This window comes from Notamacropus eugenii, chromosome 5 (assembly GCF_028372415.1).
Source record: "Notamacropus eugenii isolate mMacEug1 chromosome 5, mMacEug1.pri_v2, whole genome shotgun sequence".
In the NCBI taxonomy this organism is placed as follows: domain Eukaryota; kingdom Metazoa; phylum Chordata; class Mammalia; order Diprotodontia; family Macropodidae; genus Notamacropus; species Notamacropus eugenii.
The window spans coordinates 217,671,513-217,695,527 of NC_092876.1; the positions used below are offsets into that span (position 1 = coordinate 217,671,513).

A 24,015-nucleotide genomic window follows, 5' to 3' on the forward strand; every position below is an offset into this window, starting at 1 on the left:
TATTTTAAGAGAATTTTTTCTTTTTTTATGAAAAACAATCTAAATAGTACTTTCCGGAATATCTAGAGGTTATTAATAATAAAAAAAATAAAGATTTTCTCTTTTGTATACAATAGAGTATACAATAGAGTTAACAGTAACGATCTTCAACTGAAAAGAAATTTGGAAAGAAAGCCTTTTAAGCCATTTTCCCTCTTAAGGTATGAACTAGACATACAAGTTTAGAGAGGAAGGACTACTTTGCTTAGGCTAACATTTTATTTTCCTGTAACAAGTGGCACTATAAATACCCAGGATGCAGTGGAGAACATGTAGTAGATAAAAATTAGGCAAATTAGAGAAGTTAGATAATATTATAGATCTCCCTTAGTCAGGTCTTTACAGTGTGGCTCTATTACTTAGTTTGAAGTACAGTTAGCTCCTGATTATCCGTGGAAATAACTGTCATTTCCTCCAAATTGAGTCTTGTGAAACATTCTTGATTCTCAGCCAGACTTACCAAACCCCCAGGGTTATACTTCTTCACATGAGAAGCTTTGTTATCCCCCAGGAAGCTCCTCTCTTTGTATAGGTCATTGTACAATACAACTATATTGTACAATTGTATAGCTCAAGTATCCAACTACATTTTTACCAGCACACAGATAGCATACTTCAGATCTGTGAATGACATTACACTGAGAAGGATTTTTAAAATAGCATACAAAAATACTGATAGGCTGGAATGATAGGCTAAAGAGCTAATGGGATGAAATTTAATAAAGAGAAATGTAAACTCCTACACTTGTATTCAAAAAAATCAATTAAGGAGGTGTAACTAGACTGTGCTCATGAAAAAGACATATAGGTTCTAGGAGACTGCAAACTTACTATAAATGAAACAGCAGTGTGATTTAGAAGCGAAAAAAAAGCTAATCCTACCTTATTCTTCATTAATAAAGTTTAATGTCCATAATAAAGAAGGTCTTGTACATTAACTAGGTCAAACTACATATGAATTATCAGATTGAGTTCTGGGCACCACGTCTTAGAGAAAATATTAGTAAGCTAGCGCACATTCAAAGAGGGGAATCAGGATAGCAGTGCCATGTATTAGTGGAAGGAATAAGGAATATTTAGCTGAAAAAGTGAAGACTTGTGAAGGCTTGTGACAACATGACAATCTTCAAATATTTGGAAGATTACAATGTAGAAGAATTAGTCTTATTCTGTCTTCTTGGTCCCAAAGGCCAGAACGAGGGGCATTGGGTTGAAATTGAAGGAAGTAAGGGAAGTTGGAGGTTGCAGATTTTGGCTCAACTTAAGGAAAACTTCTTAATAAATGGAGATGTCAAAAAAATTCCGTCACTGAAGGTGATATGGCAGATAAAATTCATGAACTCTGTAGTTCCTTCCAACTCAAAGATTCCATGACTCCATGACTCTGCTTTGTTCCCAAGTAACCATGCCTAGTACTGATCATTGCTTCATGCTTTATCTCAGGTTTCTCTCCAAGAAAGAAGAGACAGCCTCTGCATGACAGTAGGGAAATTAATAGAATGCTGAATAGAAGCTACTCCCTATTAAGAGAAGCCCTGAGGTGGACTGTATAGTTTTTAGAGCTAATTTAGACTGAGAAGCAATGAAACAAAACTGGTGTTATTGAGCTAGCAGATGCATTCCTGGTCCCTGTAGATATGAGACAGCTTACCTGGCTTTTCTTAGGAAGTTGTCCAACCTGACAACCATCTAGATTTTGTAACAGGACTTATAAATCATCTGGCTAGAATTTTACAAATTACTTAGTTTATTTAAAGAAGAGCTCAAAGTAAGTTTGGAGTTCCTGTTAATGATCACACAAGTGGGTCACTTTTTTGTGATTTTGACTATAAGTGAAAAGCTGATATAGTCAACTCTTTTTCAAAATATATTATTTTGTTAAATGTTCCCATCTACCTGTAAAAATTCATTTAAAAAATTTTTGCATTTCAAATTCTTTCCCACCCTCATAGACTATATGTGAATAAATGAGTTGTAAATCCTGGAATTCCCACTGTATCTCCACATTTTAGGAATCTCAGCTCTGCAGGAGAGGAAGCACGGAAACAAATGAGGTCTTGTGAAGGCCTTGTGGATTCCTTGTTATATGTGATCCATGCATGTGTGAACACTTCTGATTATGACAGCAAGGTATGGAAGAAATGAAGTCAAATCACTCTATGAACATTAAGGGCCTTGTTTCCACAAATGCAGCTACGCAGAAGCAAAAAGATCCAAGGGACAACCTAGCCTGGGTCTTCATCTGACCATTTTCCTAAACTTACTTGGCAAAGTATCCTTGTAGAAGCAACTACTGCCATTTATCTCTCTCTACCTACCCCCAAATTAAATCAACATTTGATTATCTACTCTATGGTGGGGATCTCATCTTCCTCTGTTCCTCTTTCCTCTGTCCATTCTTAGTCAGTGTCCTGGCTCTAGAAAGGAATATATTACTGTGGAGGGAACAGTGCTTGAGGAAGGGAAGAAAATAGAGAGGTAAAAGAAGGAAGAAAAATATTAAGAGTGCAGAAATATATCTATGTCAGAGCAAGCTTATGTTTGAAATAGAAACAAAGAAGGAAACAGTTGCTTGTTGGTGATACAGGACAGTAACTCAGATTAAAGGACTTGGCCAGGGAGGGAACCTGGAAGCAGTATCTGTCACCAAGGAGTTAGTGGTAGCCACTATTTCTATGATGAAGAATTACTTTTGTGACTGAGGTAGAAAAAGGGTAGGGCAAGGTTCCACTTGTCATTGAGTGTCTGATTCTTTCATGACAGCCTTGATTCTGAAGTGTTCTGAACTGCCACTATCATTGATCTGTTTGATCAGTTTCCCTTCAGGAGTTTTACAAACTTTTAGAAGCATACATCTGGATGTAAGAATATACTGGTCTCCATTCTTTGTGTATCTTGCAAAATTTTCAGAACATAATGGCTATTTTAGAATGACCTATAAGCATGTCACTTTGCTAAATAAAATCATTTTTCCATCCTCTTTAAAAGTTATTATGTAAGTATATGTATAAGTATAGGTATTCATATATTTAATCTGTCATTCTCGGATAAGAAAAGCTTTTTCAGTTAATGTCAATTTGATGTGAAAGTTACTTGTTTTGTTTGATGGCACTAACTCTAAAATGTATTAAATTTCAGACTGTGGAGAACTGTGTGTGTACCTTGAGAAACCTGTCCTATCGATTAGAATTAGAAGTACCTCAGGCACGACTGCTGGGAATAAATGAACTGGATGACTTGTTAGGAAAAGAATCTCCTAGCAAAGATTCAGAACCAAGTTGTTGGGGAAAGAAGAAGAAGAAAAAAAAGAGGACTCCGCAAGAGGACCAAGTTAGCATTCACTTTGACATAAAGTATCATTTTGGGGGAAGAAAAAATACTGTGCTTTTATGAGGAGAAAATGGTAGTTGTAGTGTTTATATAGTTATATATGAGATGGATCAAATGTTAACATGGTCAAATATCAATCAAATGTTAACACAGGCAGTTACTCGTACTTAACGTATTGTCCTTGTTTCTCTTTCAGTGGGATGGAGTTGGACCCATACCTGGATTTTCTAAGTCTCCTAAAGGGGTCGAAATGTTATGGCATCCCTCAGTAGTAAAGCCTTACCTGACCCTTCTAGCAGAAAGCTCCAACCCCGCTACTTTAGAAGGCTCTGCAGGATCGCTCCAGAATCTCTCTGCAGGCAACTGGAAGGTATGACATAGATTCCAGATGATTCTTAAGAGATCACAGTCAACCAGAAAAATTAACAAATAGATGTTTCTAAGAATTTGCCATGTGCCTGGCATTGAATTGCATTGAATCTCAGAAATCATCACATGCATCCCCTTTGTTTTACATGTGAGGAGACTGATACCCAGAGAAGTTCAGGGACAAACTGGGATTCCAAATCTGGTGCTCTTTCCAGTGCCTAACAATACTTCTTGAAAGAAAACACATCCTTTGAGAAAACTAGCAACCTGTTTGATGAGAACAAAATGTGTATACATAAAGTCACTGAAGACAATAGATTATCAAGCGTTTGATTGTCCGTCACCTAGGATTTATTGACTTTCTACTATATGCCAGTCAGTGTGCTAAATACAAAAGATTCAAAGAAGGACAAAAGATAGTCCTTGTTCTCAAGGAGCTCACATATTCAAATAGCTATGGAAAAACAACATAAATCCAGGATAAATTGGAGATGATCTCAGGTGAAAGTTTAAGGTAGAACAGGAAAGACTTCTTATAAAAGGTAGGTCTTTAGCTAAGACTTCAAGGAAGCCACAATGTGGAGATGAGGCAAGAACTCAGGTATGGAAGACAACCGATGAAAATGTGTAAGTCAGTAGGTGGAGTATCATATACAAGAAACAGCAAGGAACTAATTTTTATCACAGGGTCACATAATACATGGAGGGGATTATGGTGTAAAAAAAACTTGGAAGGTGAGAAGGGGCCAGTTTATAAAGGGCTTTGGAAGCCACAGCTTTGCACGCTTGGAAGTAATAGGGAACCACTGGGGTTTATTGACTTGGGGGAGGCAGGTGAAGTGGTCAGATCTGCGTTTTAGGAAGATCACTTTGACAACTGAGTGGTGGTTGAACTAGAAAGGGATGGCAGGAGGCCAGTCAGCAGGCTATTGCAGTACTCCAGGTGTGAGGTGATTGAGTGGTACAAGAGAGTGTGTCATTTCCTGTGAGCCATGGAAGTATTGCAAGGGATCCATGTCAGTATAATAAAAAAGTTTATTTTGAGTTTCTTTCCCTGTTCCCACCCTCAGAAGAATTCATAACCTTTTGTGTAAAGCAGAGGTAATAAACACGCAGAATAGATACGGCCTACAGCACTCCAGAGTGCAGCCTGGCTAGTTTAAAATGTAATTGGGAAATATTTAACAAAATAAAAACACAATACGACGCAGATAACATTACATTTTTAAAATAAGTCATCATGCAGCCTGCTGGCATCCTTAGTTTGGTTAGCGGCCTCTGTTTCTATTTGAGCTCGATACTGCTGACTTAGAATCTCTTCTGTAAGACAAAGCCTAGGCAGTCCTGGGTATAGTTTTTTCCATTGAGGCAGCTGTTGTAATCGACAGCTGTAAACAAATATGGTCAAGAGCTGGAGCCAGTGAGGTGACTAATTGCCTTTCATTGTGAATGAAAATATCAGTGAAATCCAGTCTTTCGCAGGCTGTGTTTCACCTCCAGCTTTTATTGACCTGAAGTGTATGGAAACTTTTATTTTTAAATGAATGCCTTTGAAGATGATAATAGTGGTGATAACTAAAATTGATGTAATTTGATTCATATCTACAATTTAATTTGTGGAACTATTTAGCGAGTGAAAATTAGTTAGCAAACTGATTTAAATGTAAATGTGTTTTGATGATTTTTATTTTGCATGGTAAATCAAAAAATTATATGCACTCCCTTTTCAAAAATCAGAAAATCATGATCACAGATATTATTGAATCAAAGATTATTGATAGATACTAGGAGATTGGTGAGACTCAGGAAATCAGTATTTCAAAAGCCTAATATGTTCTGTCTCATCTTGAAGCAGAAGGTATTTACTATATTATTATATATTTCATAGAGACTAGCTTGATAAGAGTTTTAGTCCATTGATTTTGCAGTGTGCTAAGATTTTCATTCTGTTGATTTTTTAAAAATCACTAATTCATACATGGAATTTTTAATACTTTGGTAAATTTGCAGAATTTTCATAGGAGCATGGGACTTAAATAGACTTCAATTAGAAATCATAAGATTCAACCCTCTCATTTTGCAGAAGAGAAAACTGAGCTCCATTTGAGTGACAGCCTACATTCACAAAGGTGGTCCAAGAAGCAGAACCACAATTCACACCCAAGTCTTCTGACTCCCAGGACAGAGAGCTAGCTTTCCATTACTTCATCTCCTCCACCTCTGCCGTGGGGTCAGATGATAGAATCTTTTGTTCTTATTTTTTAACACTAAACTAAGGTAATTCAGTGTTCATGGCAGTAAGCAATTAATTAAAAGGGCTAAGGTTAAGATTATTGTGAGGAAAAGCTGAGAACCCTATTTCCACACAGCTTAACCACTGTAACAACAGTGCACTGGCCAGCATTATCCTCAGCTCATCAGCTATATCTGTTAGCTAGTTTGTACAGAATTTCAAAGGTTTTTTTTGTTGTTGTTTAAGTGGACGAATGGCCTCATATCTCTTTCTCTTCTGTTATGTTTTTATTTTTATCTTCACTTCCAGATCTTTTGGCACACAAGCAGAATCAGTCTGCATGGTGGCCATAGTATTGCTTAAGAGGGTCTAGCTTTAATAATAAAATGAAAGGTGCTGGACTTAAAAATTGTTAAATAGTACCAAATTGAAAAAAGCATTATATATACATGGGATTTTTTTCCCTTTTCATATCAAAATGTATGTTTATAAATGAATGAAAAGGTTAAACACTTATTATGTGCTAAGAACTGTGCTAAACACCAGGGATACAGATAAAAAAACAGTCCTCGACTTGAAGGAGCTTACACTCATTTAGAGAGATTATGTACTTAACGAAGCAACAACAAGTGAACATCACTTTAGTCTCTCAGGGAGGGTGAATGTGACCACAAAAATTCCACATGATCACATATCCCTCCCAAGAGCAGTAGCAGAATTGATTTGAACCTGGTTACTGAACTCGAGGTTGTGGAAATAAAGAAGTTTATGCAGCCTAGCCTGGATGGTCTAATGACTGTAGAAGAGGAAGCAAAGTAAAACAAGATTGAGGCCTACTTGAAATAGTGGTTCACATTATTAAAGATAACCTCCTAGCCCAGAGCTGTTGTCTTCTGTGGCCTCACAAGTTTGGGGTTTCATCATTCGTTATCTCTGTGAGGCAGTGGGAATCCAGATAGAGTCACAGAGAGTACACAAGTTACTGAAAAGATAGCCTCCTTTAGTGTGCACTTGCTAATGTCTCCATTTCTGTCCCTGTATTTGGCACATTGCCTAAGCATTCATTAAGGCACATCATGATGTGTCTCCTTAATCATGTTTAGGTTTACGTAATGAAAATGAGTGAGGTCTAGGTTCCTTCCAGCTTTAAAAGTCTAAGTGTCTATTATTGAATATATTCCTTAGGGGTTTGTTTGTTTGTTTATCCCCATACAAAAATATTTAAGAAATCATAGTTTGAAATCTCCAGACTTAAAGGCAGTAATTTTTTTTAGTCATTCTATCTTTTCTGTAGTTTTTATTTTTTTAGTAACATTATAGATTTAATCTTCTAAATATAAGGGGACTTTTAAACCACAGCAACATAATAAAAAGTAAAGTTTCTGGTTTGTGCTACTTAAAGGATTTATTTTGTTTAATAGTTTGCTGCATATATTCGAGCTGCTGTCCGAAAAGAAAAAGGTCTTCCGATCCTTGTAGAACTCCTGAGAATGGACAATGACAGAGTGGTGTCTTCTGTGGCAACTGCTTTGAGGAATATGGCATTAGATGTTCGTAACAAGGAGCTTATAGGTATGCTGTAAACCCATTCTTGAATTCACATGAGCTACACAAGGAAAACGTAACCATCGAATTTTTTCTTTTCAGACTAGCTTTTATCAAAACCTAAGCACGTTAATTTTTCTTTACCCAGTCCTACCTCGGGTAACCATTCTTTTTTTCAGAATGGCAGAGGTCCCGAGGTAAACTTTGATAAGGGAAGACTTAACCATTTCATAATATGAGGGGAAAGCTATTCATATTGCTTGAAGCTAAATGTCTTTTTTAAAAGCTTACAGTTTTGTTTGTGAATCATGAAACCACATATCTGGCTTTTAAAATTTTTTTCCCAATTCTCCCACACATAGCATGGGAGGGGAGAAGGCAGGGAAGCAAAATAAGAAAAATAAAACTTTTGTAACAAATAAACATAATGAAGCAAAACAAATTGCGTATTCCCCATGTCCAGAAATTTTGTCTCAGTTTCATAGTGTCCGTGACTTCTCAGTCTGGAGCTGGGTAACAGTCTTCATCACTGATTCTTTGCAATCACAGTCAGAGTTCTTAAATCCTTAAAAACTGTTCCTTTTCTACAATGTTATTGTTAGAGTATAAATTGTTCTCCTTAGTTTTGCTCACTTCATTCTGTATTAATTCACACAAGTATTTCTAAGTTTTTCTTAAACTGTCTCTTTGAGCATTTCTTACAATGTAATAGTATTCTATTAAAATTTGTTTAGCCATTCCCTAATTGGTGGACAACTCTTTAGTTTCTAGTTCTTTGCTAATTGAAAAAGAGCTACTATGTAAACATTTCCTTGAATAAAGGACTTTTTTCCTCTTTCTTTGCTCTCTTGGAGGGGGGGGCAGTAATAAGTGTAAGAATGATGTCTTCGGTTCAAAGTCTACATACCTTTTAATGGTTTGGGAGCCACAATTCCAAACTGCTTTCCAGAATGCCTAGACCCATTTATCACTCTTGTTTTCCCATGACTCCTCCACCCTTTCTCATTTTTCCCTTTTGTCAACTTTGCCCATTCAATAGGTGTGACATGGAACCTCAGAGTTGCTCTAATTTGCTTTTTTTCTCAGTAATAGTGATTTGGAGAATTTCTTCATATGGCTGTAGATAGTGGTCCTTTGACCATTTATCAATTAGAGACTCCCCATGTTTTAAGACACAAACCTTATGACCTTCTAGAATAGAAAATTAACATAAAAATTTTCTAAGATTTTCCCCTTAAAATCCACCTTAGATTTGTGAATCTCTTTTTAAGTTGAAAATCGATCAGGAAAAGTGTTGGGTTTTTTTTAAATGCCTAAATTAATATGTTCTTAATGTATTATTGGTATCACGTAGCAATATGTTGAGCCAAATTTATCTCTGTAGAGATAAAGCTTCCTCCATATCCTCACTGCTACAGAATCTAGCATATACCGAGTTGCAGTATGAGAGATTTATCATGTGACCAGCTTCTCGATTCCTTTATGAGGAATTTCTTGTGTCTTTAAGGTATACTTATAAAAATGACAAAGCAAATCTGTATGTCCTGAAATTCTGTACCCAAGAGACTGCTCAAGGATACACATGAACCCACTTTGATGTGACCCACAAACATAAGGCTCTTTCCAAACATGGAGTTCTGACTTTTTCATTTCATCCTCCATGCTCCTACCACAACAAATTGTAGAGGAAGTCCTTAGTTCAGTAGGTTTATAGAAGCCCATGGATGATTGAATCAGGCAAAAAGGAGCAACATTATAAAATTCTTACAGGTAATAATTACTTGCTAAATGTTTTTCTGAGAACCAGCAGTACATTAGGCATCTTCTAAAACATCAAATTAGATGCTATCCCTACAACTGGACTCAATTATTTTTAGGTACTGCCCTGTCCTCCATTCATCCAGCATCAGCTATGGCATAAAAGATGGAGAAGGGGAGAATACAGCAGCACTAACAGTGTTTATGTTCAGAGTTAGACATTCTAACACAGGCACAATGATAATACAAAATAAATCCCATGAATTACTGCAAATACATAGTAAATTCTTTACAACCAAATGATGTTGAAAAACCATTGTATGATACATTGTGCAAAACTGAGCTGCAATTTCTCACATTTTGCCTTCCCTATTTCATCACAGAATTCATCCCCATGATCTTTTTGTAATAAACTGAATTTATCTGCTTCTTTTAAAATACTTAAATTCATTAATTTTCCTATTAATGTGTTTTTGAGGCTTTCCTATGATATATCAAATTATGCACACATACAGTTAATGTCTCTTTGTGTGTCTCCCCCATCTGTTGCTCACCATGGTATATTAACAGATGTTTAATTAAAAACTCCATTTAATAGCCATTCATTTATTAGTTCAGAAGAAAATAAGAAAATATTTACTTAAGCTTTACTTAATTTCCTTTTTCTGTAGTGCAGTTATTACTATTTGTCAGCTATTAGTTGAAAACTTTAAAAGTTTAGATAATCTGTTAAAAGGCAGAGAGGTGAATAAAATATCTATAAGAGACCCCCCCCCCACCTTTGTTCCTATTCCACTCCCTCCCCCCAAGGTTCCCAGAATAAAAAAATAGAAAGCTTTTATTACTATTGCTACTATGTCCTCTGAGGGAATATAGCCATAATTTTAATTTTATGTTTTCTGTTTTGTATTTGAATTTTCTTTATTAATATTGCTATTGACAAATGGGTTCATATACTCCTGATTAAAATTCAAACATTCCTGTTCTTATATAAAAATATCCATATAGGTGTAATAAAATGACTTATTACCTGAACAAAATAATTTAATCAATTATCCAGTAAGTATGAATTAAGTACCAGCCTTTGACTCTAAGGAGACAAAGACCACAATGAGATAGTCCTTGTCTTCAGTATGCTTATATTCTGTTAATAGAAGTGGTGAAGGATTATATGACACCTTAACTTGGCCTATCTTTGAAGAATAGGTTTTCAAAAGCTTCCTGAAGAACTAACTTATGGCAGTCTTATTTTTTCAACATATAAAAATTCAGATAAGAATCAGATTTCCTGTATTCTTTTCACTTTTTTCTAGCTGATTTAAAATAGTTCTGTTATACCCTGGTCTGTTCACTTATTTGTTTATCCTTTCATTGACATAGGGTCACATACATCCTAACTGACTCTTTTTTTAATGTCAAAATCAAGGAAATGCTGAATATTGTGATAACTGTTTAGAACAATTGTCATTTTCCTTTTAGCTGTGAGGTTTGCCTTTGTTTTTTTTGCTTTGAGAATTTATCTCTTGTGATACATAGCCTATACCATCAGAATCTTGCAGTAGCTAGTACATTTTGTAAATGAATTTAATTTTTGTAATTTGGCAGGTAAATATGCTATGCGAGACCTGGTAAATCGTCTTCCAGGAGGCAATGGTCCAAGCATCTTGTCTGATGAGACCATGGCAGCAATCTGCTGTGCTCTGCATGAGGTCACCAGTAAAAACATGGAGAATGCCAAAGCCCTGGCTGACACTGGAGGGATCGAGAAACTAGTGAACATAACGAAAGGGAGAGGGGACAGGCAAGTGTTCTGTCAAAAGGAGCCACCACTGTGAGGACTGTGTTCCTCTCATCACTTTATGAGAAAGGATCTTCATAAAGAATGAATTTCCTCCTGAAAAAGATTTATTTCTCCATTCTTTACAAGCTGCTAAACTTACCCAGTTTCCCATAGCTGCAACCTGTTTTGTTGGTAGAGCAGTTATCTGGCATGTATTCCTCTTTCTGTTTTTATTTTATTACAACACCTGCCACTCTCTTTTCCTTGCCATCATTTCTAAAGTGCCATGTTCCTGTATGGTAGCATACTGTAGAGCCATTGCTTGAACCTCCTGCGACAATAAGCAGAAACTTAAAATAGAATATTAAGGATAATCTAGATTAGAAGTTATCCACTGTTCACTTGCCCCTTTTTCCAGGATCTGCACCTGGCTATAATAAATAATATATTTTGCCTCAAAATTCCACTTTCAGCTGCATAATATAGCACTGAAATAATTCCTTTTAGTCAGTGTTGATCATATAGCACCTAGATGCACCCTTTCTTGGTTTGTGTAGTACCTCTTTGCTCCAACATGAAACCCAATTGAGGAAGTAGCAGAGAGGGATATTAGAAAATCAGTAGCACAAGGAATATTTTGGAAAGGATGTAAAAATGGTCAAGGCTATGAAGTTGCCCTAGCTTACTCATTGAGTTAAGCCCACTTAATCAGTGAAATTCCTCAAAGAAATTTCAGGTTGAGGAGGCTAGGCATCTCCTATACCATAATGATAAATAAGCCTCTCAGAAGAGCAGGATAACTGTCACCCTGAAATAGGTAGCATCCTAAAACATATTAACTTATCCTAAATAAGCCTACTCTGCCTAAAATTACCCTACATCAAAGCATCCTAGCAGTTTTAGTGCAAGCCCCAAACTAAGACACATAACAAAATGAAGGGCCCCTTAAAGCCCCTTTGGTGGAGAGTGCAAATAGACTTTATATGTACTAATCAAAAAATGAGTGCTTGGCAACTCTGAAGTGACACCAGTAATTACAAGGGATACCCATGTGTCTTCTTGTCATCTTCCCCTTCTCTGCCCCCTTGAGATTCTAAAGCAAGGGTAGTCAAGTGCAAAATGTTGCTACTGTTCAACTAAGTCTGAGTAATTGGGCCAAGATAAAGTGTGAAATTATGAGCAATATGAAGAAACCAGAGGAGCCCCATCCGAGGGCCCACCATGAACACAAGAACAGAACACACTCATTAGCCAAGTGAAAAACCCTGAAAATGCTCGGGCAAGGCATAAAGGAAGTTTTGACAAGCATGGAGTAGATATTACTATTATAAATATCATATAATCTATTTTTAAAATTCTTAAGCTTTTAAAGTCCAGGTTTTGAAAATTCAGAAAATTTTCCACTATCTGTAAAGAAATATGATTCATATGGAACTAAGTTGCCTCTTTACCTCTTGATCCTAGACTTAAAAAATTCTTGCTTGATGAGGTTGTTTGTGGAAGTTTTAATAAAGATAATAACTAAGATTTATATAGCACTTACACTGTGTTAGACACTGTGCTAAATGCTTAAGAACTATCATGTCATTTGATCCCCACAACAATCCTGGGAGGTTAGTGCTATTATTTCCCATTTTACAGTTGAGGAAACTGAGGCAAACAGGTGAAGTGTCTTGTCCAGGTTCACTGAGGTAGTAAGTTTCTGGCCTGGCACTCTACCCACTGTGTCACATAGCTACTCCACTGATAAGAACTTTCCCAGTCTTGATAAGAACATTATTATGGCTCTACCACTTAACGACTTTGTAGCTGTCTCATCAACTTTGCCCTTAAAGAAGGGGACTGAGCTCTGTTGTTACAGTGAAACTAAGTTCAGAGGAAGAAAAAGTAACTAAATAATGTGATAGAAAGTTCTCCATCAAAAAGTACGCCTGAATGGTTTGTCTGGGGGACCTGGAATTTATCTTATTTGTTTGTATCACTGCCTCTGTGATTCTTCTTTTAAATTTAAATTAAATCATTGTAAAAATGACTAATCCTAATTAAGTCACTAATTTAGTTTGACTTAATGAGATTTTATCATTTTTTTGTAAGGATGATTGGGCAACTCTGGTCCATGGGGTGGAGGAATTCCAAAATTTTCCTACTTCACAAGGCTGCGATGAGCCAAACCTGAATAAGCTTTCTAGGATGTCTCGTCATTATACACTGAAATAAAAAATAGGGAGAACAACTACTGCTTATTCAATTCTAATCTTACAGCTCCGTTTTATAACTAGTAACAGGTGTAGGGATTTGACCAAAATGGTAGGAGTTAGAAAAGGAATTAGAACTGTTCTGCTTGGCTTCCCAAAGGAAAAATCAGAAGTAATGGGAAAAGCAGGCCATATCCACTATAGGTTTGATATTAGGAAAAATATCCTAAAAATAAGAGCTTTGCAAAAGGGAAACAGGATGCCTCAGGAGTAGGCAAGTTACTGGTATTAGAGGTTTCCAAACAAGTTTGAATGGCCATTTATATTGTAGTAAAGGACATGGATTTTTTTGGACATGGATTAGACTAGACGGCCCCTGAAGTCCTTTCCAACTCCAAAATTCTCTTACTCTCCAACAAAATCAAATGGTTACATCTAAAGTCAAATTTTGTATGTTAAACTCTGTTCTCAAAAAAAATTGCATACTGGAGATTGACTTTCTGAGTTCTTGTTTTGTGATTTCTTCTGAATTCCCAAATAGCTATTGCCAAAACTGTCACTTTTCCTAAATATCAGTCCTTCGTGTGCCTTTTGTCCATCACAAGAAGGTTAAACACAGCGCTAGTGAAGCATTAGCACCCATGACATGCTCATTAAATGCTAGGAAATGATGGTCTAATTCATTTTGTCTTCAGAGCTTATATGGCCTCTAGACCACTCTTCCTTAAACACCCAGGATGAAGGAGGTAGATAGTAGTTAATGGCAAAGGGACAGTTAAGATCTAGAAAAGTTGTGTGGCTGATACCTAAGGGAACACTTTCTCTACATTGGTTAACCCATGTTCTGCACACTTTGGTCTTGTTGTGAAAAGCTAGTTACTTTATATGTTCACTTCTGAGTATCCCCCTCCTCTCAAAGCTTCAATGTGACCAATTCCCAAACATTGGTTTGCACTCATGTTTTTATAAACAGCCTTTGTGTGCTGGAGTTCTTAGAAGGGTGACCTGTTCACTCGTTTGTGAACTGAGTTCTGTCATGTGGAATTTGATATTCTGCTATTCAGACTATTTCAGAGAAGGACCTGAATTCATTACCCTAACTCTCTTCTACATAGATCATCCCTGAAAGTGGTGAAAGCAGCAGCCCAGGTATTGAACACATTATGGCAATATCGGGACCTACGGAGCATTTATAAAAAGGTGAAGTACAGTGATAGCTCTGGCATAATTAGCATTCATTTTAAAACACATTCCTGATAAATTATTGTAACAATGTCATGATCCAATTTGAAAGGTTTTTTTTTTCTCTTTTAACACCACAGGATGGGTGGAATCAAAATCATTTTATTACACCTGTATCAACATTAGAACGTGAGAGATTCAAATCACACCCTTCCCTCTCAACTACCAACCAACAGATGTCACCTATCATTCAATCAGGTCAGTAGGGAAACAGGCTCTTAAGGAATATATTCATTTCTATCTCTACTGCCATTTTTTTTCCTTGGCTGGAGAAGACTACATACGCCTACTTTAGAACCTACCATTTCCAGTCCTTGAACAGAAGACTTTACTAACTCCACTAATCTTCAGTTATCTCTAGAAATTACTTAGATCTTCTGTTCTTGTCCTTTAAAGCTGCCATTCTTAACCTGGGGTCCACAAATTTGGTGATGATTGGGTGTTTTGGTTTTTTGGTTGGGGGATGAGGAGTAAAATATTTTATTGTGCATGTATGGTTTTAAATGAGTTAGCCCACCTAACTATAAAGAAAGTTAAATATAGGAACAGACTGGAGAAAGAAATTAGGCCTCTATATTCTCTCCAACTGAGGGAAAGTACAATAATTACCCCTTTAGAAAAAAACAATGTTCTCCTCTAGCTATTTCTCTCTGTTGCAAGGGAGAGTGATTATAATCTTCTTTCTGTCCAAATTTTCCTCACCTTTTCCAAAGCCAAGAGCCTTAACTAGGTAGTAAGAGCTCTTAAAAACTTATTAATATATTAGTGATCTTGGGTATTTGATTTTATGCATTTTAAAACATTCTTCTGAGAAGGGATTCATATGCTTCAAAAAAAAAAAAAAAAAGGTTAAGAAGTCCTGCTTTTTAGTAAGGAGCCTGTGGACTGTTGAACTGTCTCCTATATTTTAGGTTGGAATCACCTGATAAGTGATCCTTTGCTCTTTCTTAATGTGTAAACTCTTATGATAAAAAAAAGGGTCCAGTCCTGTAACTGAAAGAACCATAGACATGACATTTATAGTCTTTGGCTTGTCAGGGTCAGGTGTCACAGGGACAGGCAGGTGCCCAATTATTCTAGCAATGTGAATTGGGAATTCTCTTTTTTATTCCTTCTTACTGATAGGACTTTTAACCACAGAGAGAAAAGCAAGTCCATTTTAAGACCAATAGAAAAGCATGATAAATGACTATTAAACCAACAAATGAATTTGATAAATGTGATTCTTAACTTTTAAAAAGGTGACAGTAGTGGATTTCTTGTGCTTTGTATCAATTTATTCCGAATTAGCATCTGTTGTAGTTAGACTGTCCGTAGCAGCAGAGATTATTTCTCATGTGTACAAATGTGACTAAAAAAAGAATGAGATTAGTTGCTCTCTCTTTATATTGAAAAATCTTTTGAAATGATTTATGTCCAGACTCACACATACCTTAGATTTGTTTTTTTTAATTGTGCTTAGCTCCTTTAAGAAAACCCCTACCTATTTTACACCTCCTTCCTGAGCTCACAAGTTTAGCCTAAGGCAACTTTGCTTTCTCAGAAGGCTCAGCCTTCTTTAGAGAATTAGGATGCTAGAAATAGCTGTAAGAGAATTTTAGGTGAGATGCCAGAAGGTATTTGTGTTTGTACAGGCGCCTAGTAAGACATGTATGCAAATAGTTCTAATACTGCACGTAATATCAAAATAAGATACATTTTGATTCCCATAGTTATCATTCTTTGGTAATTCAGTACTTGAGCAGTTTCTTACTTTCATTTCTTAATCTTGCTTATGGGACTGATAATAGGCTAGTAAGCACTTACCCTGTGCTGGTACCATCTTAGTTAAGCCAATGATTAGAAATTTGACATTTCCAGTGGCATGCTTATCTGCACTGAATGCAGATCCACTCCATGTGAATTGAAGTTTTACTCCTAATTATGTTCATTTTCCTCTGGTAGAACAAACATTTATGTTAGTCATATCCAAACAAATACAATTCACTGCAAACTTAGTGTTGCCAAGGACGATTGAGGCATCCTGTCAAAGATTACCCTTGGCCATGTTAGCAGATAATTAATGATAGTTACACTGCAAGCAAGGTGAGTTTAAGAATGGAGAAAAAATGAGTTGTGTAAAAGTTCCCCATTCAGATTTGAATTATTCCCTCCAACTCTTCAGAAAGAATAAAATATAGGTAGGTACTTTTTCCTATCATTAAGTATTTTGACCCTTATTATAGTAGACTTCTAAATCTTTTTAAAGAGCAGATCTTTCTAATTTCGTTGGGGTCTCTCAATTAGCCCAGACTGTTAGGTTTCCTAGAACTTAGACTGGAGGACAACTGAAATCGTCCTAAAATCCCGGTGCTTCTCACTGTAATCATGCCATCTTGCGAAAGGGAGTATCTTTGGAATACTCAGAAAGCAGGCATACTACATCTTCCCTTTATGCAGAAATTCAATAAATATGTTTCAGTGATTTAAGTTTTTATAAACATCTGAAATAAGTTAATAAAATAGCAAATATAACTCTAGAGTAACTAATATATTCTTATTTACCTAATTTTGAAAGCCTAATTCAAGCCATTGGGAACTGTACATTTCTTCAGATCCAATTTTATAACAGGGAAGCTTATAATTTAAGATAATAGGAAGTATTAACTCTACTAGCAGACTGTCTGCCCAAGCTCCAAGGTGGAGCTGGTTGTATTTTGCTTCTTCTCTTGTTAAATGCTTGACTTCTCTTGCATTCTCAGCAAGTTCCAGGTCTGATTTTATTATCAAGCTGCTAGGTTATTTCTAATCACTGACCTTTATTGTTCTTGGGAGGGTATTGCTGAGACACTAACCATCTTCTTCCTTTCATTCTCTCTTTCTTCCTCTTTTTCCCCCTCTCTTCAGTTGGCAGCACATCATCATCACCAGCACTGTTAGGAATTAGAGAACCTCGCTCTGAGTATGATAGGACACAGCCATCTATGCAGTATTACAATAGCCAAGGTGATGTCATACATAAAGGCATATATGCTGGTAAGATACCAGTTAGGTGTATGATGCACTACTTTGCAATGCTGTGTATTTCCAAACATATACTCCGTGTGGGAAGCTATAATATGAGTTATTTGAAAAGTCATTCGCTCCTGTATTGAGATATTCCCCCAACAGCAGCCAAGAGATAATCAGTTCCGTATTCCATTTGCATCTGCTACTCCCCACTTTCCTGGCTATTTCCTGGTCCTTTTGTGATTTTAAGTAAAATGTACTAATTTAGTAAAATTCAGGGCCGTCATTGGCTGCAAAAGGATTTTGTATATGTAAAAAGAGGCATGTATCTAGATGGGAAATGAGTTCTAACTACTCTGTAGTACAGTTGCTTATATTTCTGCTCTTTTCCCACTTTTATGGTCACTTTATTTCTTTTTACTGCATGTGTCCAAACTCTGCTTTCTTTATGACTTTTCTTCAGCTATATCTTAGAGTGGCAAAGCTCCAAAATTCATGAATAAGAACAAGAAGGATATGTGTCTTTGCAGAGAACAGACTCAGAAAATAGTCAAATGTATCTCCCATGAGAATGATAAGTTTAAATAGATAAAATACTATTCTGTTAAATGAATGCTTTCATGCCTGATATAGAAAGTTTTACACAGAATTTATTGGAGAATCTGGCCTTGAATAGTTAAGATTTCATATTTTCCACACTTTTGACTGTCTTGTAAATTACAGTAACCTAAAGCTTTCAAATAAAGCAGAGTGAGCCACAAAAGGGGGGGCGGGGAGGGACAAGTCATGTTCAAAAAGCCTATTTATTAAAAAGAAACAAATAAAAGCTGGTGGCAGCTTAACTACTGCTGGGGGAGTAATCTCACTCGGTCTGTTGTCTTTTAAATTGTGATTTCACACAACTGTTTACTAATCGTGTATTGTTACTATGGCAGTTAATAGCTACATAACATTGCAGTTGCTATATTTCAAACATTAAGCTCTTTCCAAGGAAATGAACGTTAAAAACCTGTATTTGTTATTTGAGATTTGCTGCAGCTTGCTTTGTTTTAAAGATCCTTTCCAGCTTGCAAACCTTTCTAATTTTTCTATTTGTATCTTCTTTTACTTGCATCAATAAACTAATTTGTCCCAGGTATGTTTTATTTTTCCTCATTTTGTTTTGAATCTATATTGGCATTAAAAATAGAGTAAAGAGAGCTAATTACAGTATCAGAACTCTTCTCGTGGACCCTCCCAGGGACAAATCCCTAATTTGCCTGTTTCTTGTGACTGTAAACAGGCATTTGGACTTGCAGGAAGAATATCACATGTATACTTATGTCTTGTAAATGAATCCCTTTGAATTCACGTTAATCCTCTCTCTTAACTGGGGTATTAACTCAAACTGATATTTTGGAGGCATTCAGGTTGGCATATTATACTTCTCTTCCTTTCCTTAATGATTTAGCTTAGAAATCCTAGAAAGACAAATGTTGCTCCTGTTTCCAGCTTGAGATGTCCTTCTGTAGCCCAAGTGGCAAAGCCTCAGCCCAAGAACCCAGCAAACGAGATCCTTCACACGAAGCTGCCCATGTTTACAAAGATTGAATCACACCTCAGCCAGGGGGCTGAAATCTGAAATGTTCACGCTGCTCAGCAGTGAAGGAGAAAACTTTCTGATAAATTCTGCATTGTCGCAACTTCCATTAGCAGTTTTATCACAAAAGTATACGAGGCATGTATGTTCTGTAATCATTTGTCCTTGATGGTTCATAAGAGAATGGAGGCCAAGTTAAGTCTCTGATTCCAAAATGCTGACTTTTATAAGCCTGAAAGGGCTACAGAGAAGAGTAGGCCTTATCCAGGCTTAAACTCAGGACATCATTGGCCATAGTGTAGTCAAACTGCAGAGGCTAATGGATCTAAGTGATGAAGAACTAGTTTTAACTTCATAAAATATTTTCTTACAGGCTCCAGCAAACCTTCACCAATTTACATCAGTTCCTATTCCTCACCAGCAAGAGAACAAAATAGACGGCTACAGGTGAATTTGCAATCTCATTTTAAAAGAGTGCTGATAGCAGGGATCAACAACACATAATAAAAGTCTTTATGCTAAGCCCACACCACTGAGTAGAATCCCTTTCGCTTGATATCAGCTGCTTGAGCAAATTTCTTTTCTGAAGCATTCCCATATCCTTCATTCTGGGAATTGATGTTAACAGTACCACACAGATGATGGAAAGCAATCACTCATTGCTTTCCTGATCCATTCTGAGAAGTCTTTAAACATACTGGAGATTCATTTATACTGTGATAGCCTTTCCCTGCCTATTTTTTCATCTAAGCTTGAAAGTCTTTTCCTTCCTCTATGTGGGGAAGAGCTAGGGACCACATCCTTCTCTGACCTCAGTGTTCACTTCTGTGAGAGCACTCTCCTCTGCCAGGGACTCTCTACAGCTTTCCTAACTAATGGATGTATAGGACATATTGAGTCCTGGCTGCTCTGGGTTAATTACTGAAGCCAAGATTAAGTTAGTTTGCTAAAGTAGGAATTGAAGGACATAAGTCAACTCAGCTCTCTCCTTTCATGTGTTGTTTTTCCTTCTGTCTCTGAGGCCAATCTTGTAAACAACTTGAGGTTTTTCTTGAGCCATTGAAGAATTATTCTATATCCCACCAGAGTTTTAAGGAATTAAAATGTTGGAAGTACCTGAAGAAGTCATCTAATTCATCTTATTACCTTCTATTACAATTTAAGCAAAAACATTCCCCCCCCCCAAAAAAAAAAATGTGATTTAAAACTTCCAAATAATGAAGTTCCACACCTTCTCTCATTTCACAACTTTCACCACCAAAGAATGTCTTTTTCATCTGCCCTGAGCCAATCATATCGTAGTTTCTGGGGGTGGGGGTAAAGGGTGGGGGTGTTTTTTTTAAAGAACTATAAGAATCATATCTCTAACAAGCTAAAAAGGAAGAGTTTAGACATAATCTTCGCTGTAATATTAGAGATTTAATTGTGTGTTGTGGTATTGATATCATATGTTGTAATTTGTTAAGTGTTGCAAAGTAACAAGAAATTGACATAGTGTTGAGAGAATGGAAGTATTTGAACCATCAAGCCTAATTTTGTTTTTTTAAACCATTTTAAGAAAAAAATTAGAATGATTATGGTTAAAATGCTAGAAGGTAGCATGATATACACTGTCATTGTCATGTCCTTTCTCGTGACCAGGTATCTTTACCTTTTAAACGTATGTTAGTATGTTAGCTTTTTCTTTATCCATATTTACCCCTTAACCTTATTCCTCTCTTAACTAAAGACTGCCTTTGCTCCTGTAAGCAGAATTTCAAAAGCCTATTTTCAACAAATGAGCAAGGCAGAGAACTTGTCTCTTTTAGAACTGGGGAAACCAAAATAACATCATAGCCTCTGAGGACAATTCTGAAAATTGACTTCGAAAGAGATTGTACAATTAAATCTTACCGTCTCATGCCCTCCCATCCCACCGCTACCACCCAAAAAAAAAAAAAGTTAAAAAATTTTTTCCAAATGATTTTGTTGTACCAAAGCATATGGTTGGTTGGCAGTGTCCTGGCCGATCCAAATACATGTGCAAAATTTTAACCCTCTTTTTCATTGTGTAGGCATCCAGATATAGATTACCTGGTATCTGGTCTTCTTACAATCCCTGATTCTATTTCTGTGTGATGCCATCAAGTGACAGCTCAGTTTACTCACCTGTACATTCAAAGCTGAAGGGGGATTAGGGCTTACAAATCATTTAAGGTCTTTTTTATAATAAATGTACCGGGTTCTCCATGACCTGTTTTTTTTTTTTTTCCAACCTGAGGCCATGAATTACTGTCCTAGACATTTAAAAAAGGAACACACATGTTTTTCCTTAAATTCACATTTCAAAAGATTACTTTTATTTATTTTTTTCATTTTGTCAACAGCATCCACAGCTGTATTATAGTCAAGATGACTCCAACAGAAAGAACTTTGATGCATACAGATTGTATTTGCAGTCTCCTCATAGCTATGAAGACCCTTATTTTGACGATCGAGTTCATTTTCCAGCTTCTACTGATTACACAACACAGTATGGACTGAAATCAACAACGAATTATGTAGACTTTTATTCCACTAGACGACCTTCTTATAGAGCAGAACAGTACCCAGGGTCACCGGACTCTTGGGTGTAGCATCAAGAAGCTCAGTAGAGGAACTCTCTTCTTCTTAACCTTGTTTCAATTGAGATGGAGAGATGTTTGTTGATTGGATGGTGAAACATGCAAGTGAAATGGAAGGAACAAGGGAAGAGGTGTTTTTTTCCTTTGAGGAATTTTTGGGAAAGTGAAGAAAGCATTGGAAGAGAACTTTATAGCTCTGCTTAGGTATTAGATCTAATTACTTGTAGTTCCTGTAGTGTGGTGAAGGTGTGGGCAATGTGATGAAAGGTTTGAGAAATGGGTAAAATGAGTTGGGAGAATGTGTAGATCAAATCAAATTACAGATGATTTTTATGTGAATAAAGTCATGTTCTGATAGTTTGTACAGAAAAAAAATAAAATGGATGCCCTTCTTGTTTTATTGCTATTACTAAATGTCAAGATTGTATGCTATTATGTCTTGTAAATTTCTTTTGTTGGTGTAAATATGGAAATGCCACATTGGTTAAAAGTGCCATCATTTGTAATGCAGTGTGTCATTTTAAAAGAGATTTCAGAAGCTAACAATTAAAAAAACAAATGGGAGACCCAAGAAACTATTACCAATTTTAAAAATACCATATTTTTTTTGTTTTTAAAATGAATAGTGTAATTTGGAAGCACAAAGTCCAGTCCAGTAGAGCAGTGCTGTTCCCATTCCCTGCCTCTTTCATAGGACACTTCACTGCCATTTTCTATGCACATGGAAGAAAAATAAATGTGGAAGTTTCATCCATGGAAAAGTGTTCCCTGCTCATTTTTATTTTCTGTGTGTAATACGGAGAAACATTTAATAAATGTGAAATCTAATTGCATGTTGTAAGCAGCTTAAATATATTAAACCATTTTTACTTTTTCCTAGTTTTATCCAGTTAAACATTTTCATGCCCGGTTGACAACATCAAAGAATGATGCCTCACTATATTTTCTAGTTTAATGTTTTTTTCCTTGAAAAACTATTGTGAATTTCATGTATTCTGAAGTTTTATCATGTTTTATTTTGACTACTTGTGTCATAGGCAAACGACCTTCTCTTTCTCTCTCTCTCTCTCCTCCCCCACCCCAGCTCCCAAGAAACTAGATCTAGCAACTTGACTTCAAATCACTTGATGTAGATTCTACTTAGGTAATTTGTAACAAAGCATAATAGTTATATGAGAACAGTATCTAGCCTTTTCTCCTGTTGTACTAATGAATTTTAAAGCCCCAAAACTACAGATTGTTTTAACAATGAGTGGTTTCATCTAGTGCATTTGTTGGAACTTGTTGGAATTCCTCAAGAAAAGGTTGAAAGGAAGAATGTCATTTAGTAGGGGGGCTTATCCCCAAAGACTCAAAACAATAGCTCCCGTAATATGAAGCTATATACAGTTCCCTGCTTCCTTCCTTTATATTAGTGATGGAGAAGAGGTAGCATCAGGCCCAATCTCAATAGTATGGCTCTTTGTTACCTTGAGAGCTCTGCCACCAAATTCAGTCAAGCACAATTCTTGATTTTTATATGGATGATCTGTACCCCAGAAACTCAGGAAGCAAATCATGAGAGTGTATTGTTTAATCACAGATTAATGCAGGTGTATACGTATTTTGTGACTACACCTGTAAAGAAACCCAAAGGGAAAACACTTTTCCAAGAAATTGTTCTAAGAATAGGAAGGAACTCTGCCTGATTCCTGTCACTTGAGAAATGTAAATTAAAACTTGAACTCACTGAGATTTAATCATGACCAATGAGGGAGAACGAGGGGGAGCAGTCATTCATACTGGAAAGTGCCTTCCTGACCCATTAAGCCTTTGGAACTTTGCCTCAAAGAACTGAAGTGAAATGAAAATATTAATTTCATTAGAAAGGAGTTGCCAGTTCCCAAATACTTTTTTTTTTTAATGTAAATGTAAACCTACTTTCCTGGGTCATTTTTTAGAAGTATTATCTCAAGTTCAGAAAACCCCTTCCAGAAGCTAACCATGAGTATTTCTGCTTCATCACTGACAGCTTTGGATTTTCATCGAGCGAACATTTTTTGGTGGAAGCTGAATTCCATTACTTGGGAAAACAGACAACAAAGGATCCCACCTGTCCCTGTACCTAGTTATATTCCATTAAATCACTATTGCTTTTAGTGACCTCTCCTCATGAGCTTTATTCCAGGTAGTCACACAGGCCCAATTCTTCACTATGAAAGGCTAGCACTTGAAATCCTGTACCTATCTCAGGTTGTACAGGCTGCTTGTCACAGTCAGAACCCTAACAACCAAGGTCTTCAGATGCCCCAGTTTTATTAGCAGGGGAAACAGTGATCTTCCAGAAGTAATAATAAACTAAGAATAAGGTATCT

General features: G+C 36.4%; 1 protein-coding gene across 13 annotated transcripts in view; it reads left to right on the forward strand.

The window, feature by feature from the left end:
- Positions 1 to 22,489, forward strand: part of PKP4 (plakophilin 4) — a 256,480-nt gene extending 233,991 nt beyond the window's left edge. For 9 of the 13 annotated variants that reach the window (XM_072612041.1, XM_072612043.1, XM_072612042.1 and 6 more), the window contains 10 exons: positions 2,052 to 2,169; positions 3,178 to 3,369; positions 3,566 to 3,739; positions 7,393 to 7,543; positions 10,880 to 11,075; positions 14,365 to 14,449; positions 14,572 to 14,689; positions 17,378 to 17,506; positions 19,432 to 19,505; positions 21,425 to 22,489. In XM_072612041.1, the coding sequence (XP_072468142.1) occupies positions 2,052 to 2,169; positions 3,178 to 3,369; positions 3,566 to 3,739; positions 7,393 to 7,543; positions 10,880 to 11,075; positions 14,365 to 14,449; positions 14,572 to 14,689; positions 17,378 to 17,506; positions 19,432 to 19,505; positions 21,425 to 21,673 (1,486 nt within the window). In that variant the 3' untranslated portion in view covers positions 21,674 to 22,489. The remainder of the gene's footprint in view (positions 1 to 2,051; positions 2,170 to 3,177; positions 3,370 to 3,565; positions 3,740 to 7,392; positions 7,544 to 10,879; positions 11,076 to 14,364; positions 14,450 to 14,571; positions 14,690 to 17,377; positions 17,507 to 19,431; positions 19,506 to 21,424) is intronic. The other 4 variants (XM_072612045.1, XM_072612046.1, XM_072612044.1 and 1 more) reach the window with 3 other exon arrangements.
- The last annotated feature ends 1,526 nt before the right edge of the window (positions 22,490 to 24,015 follow it).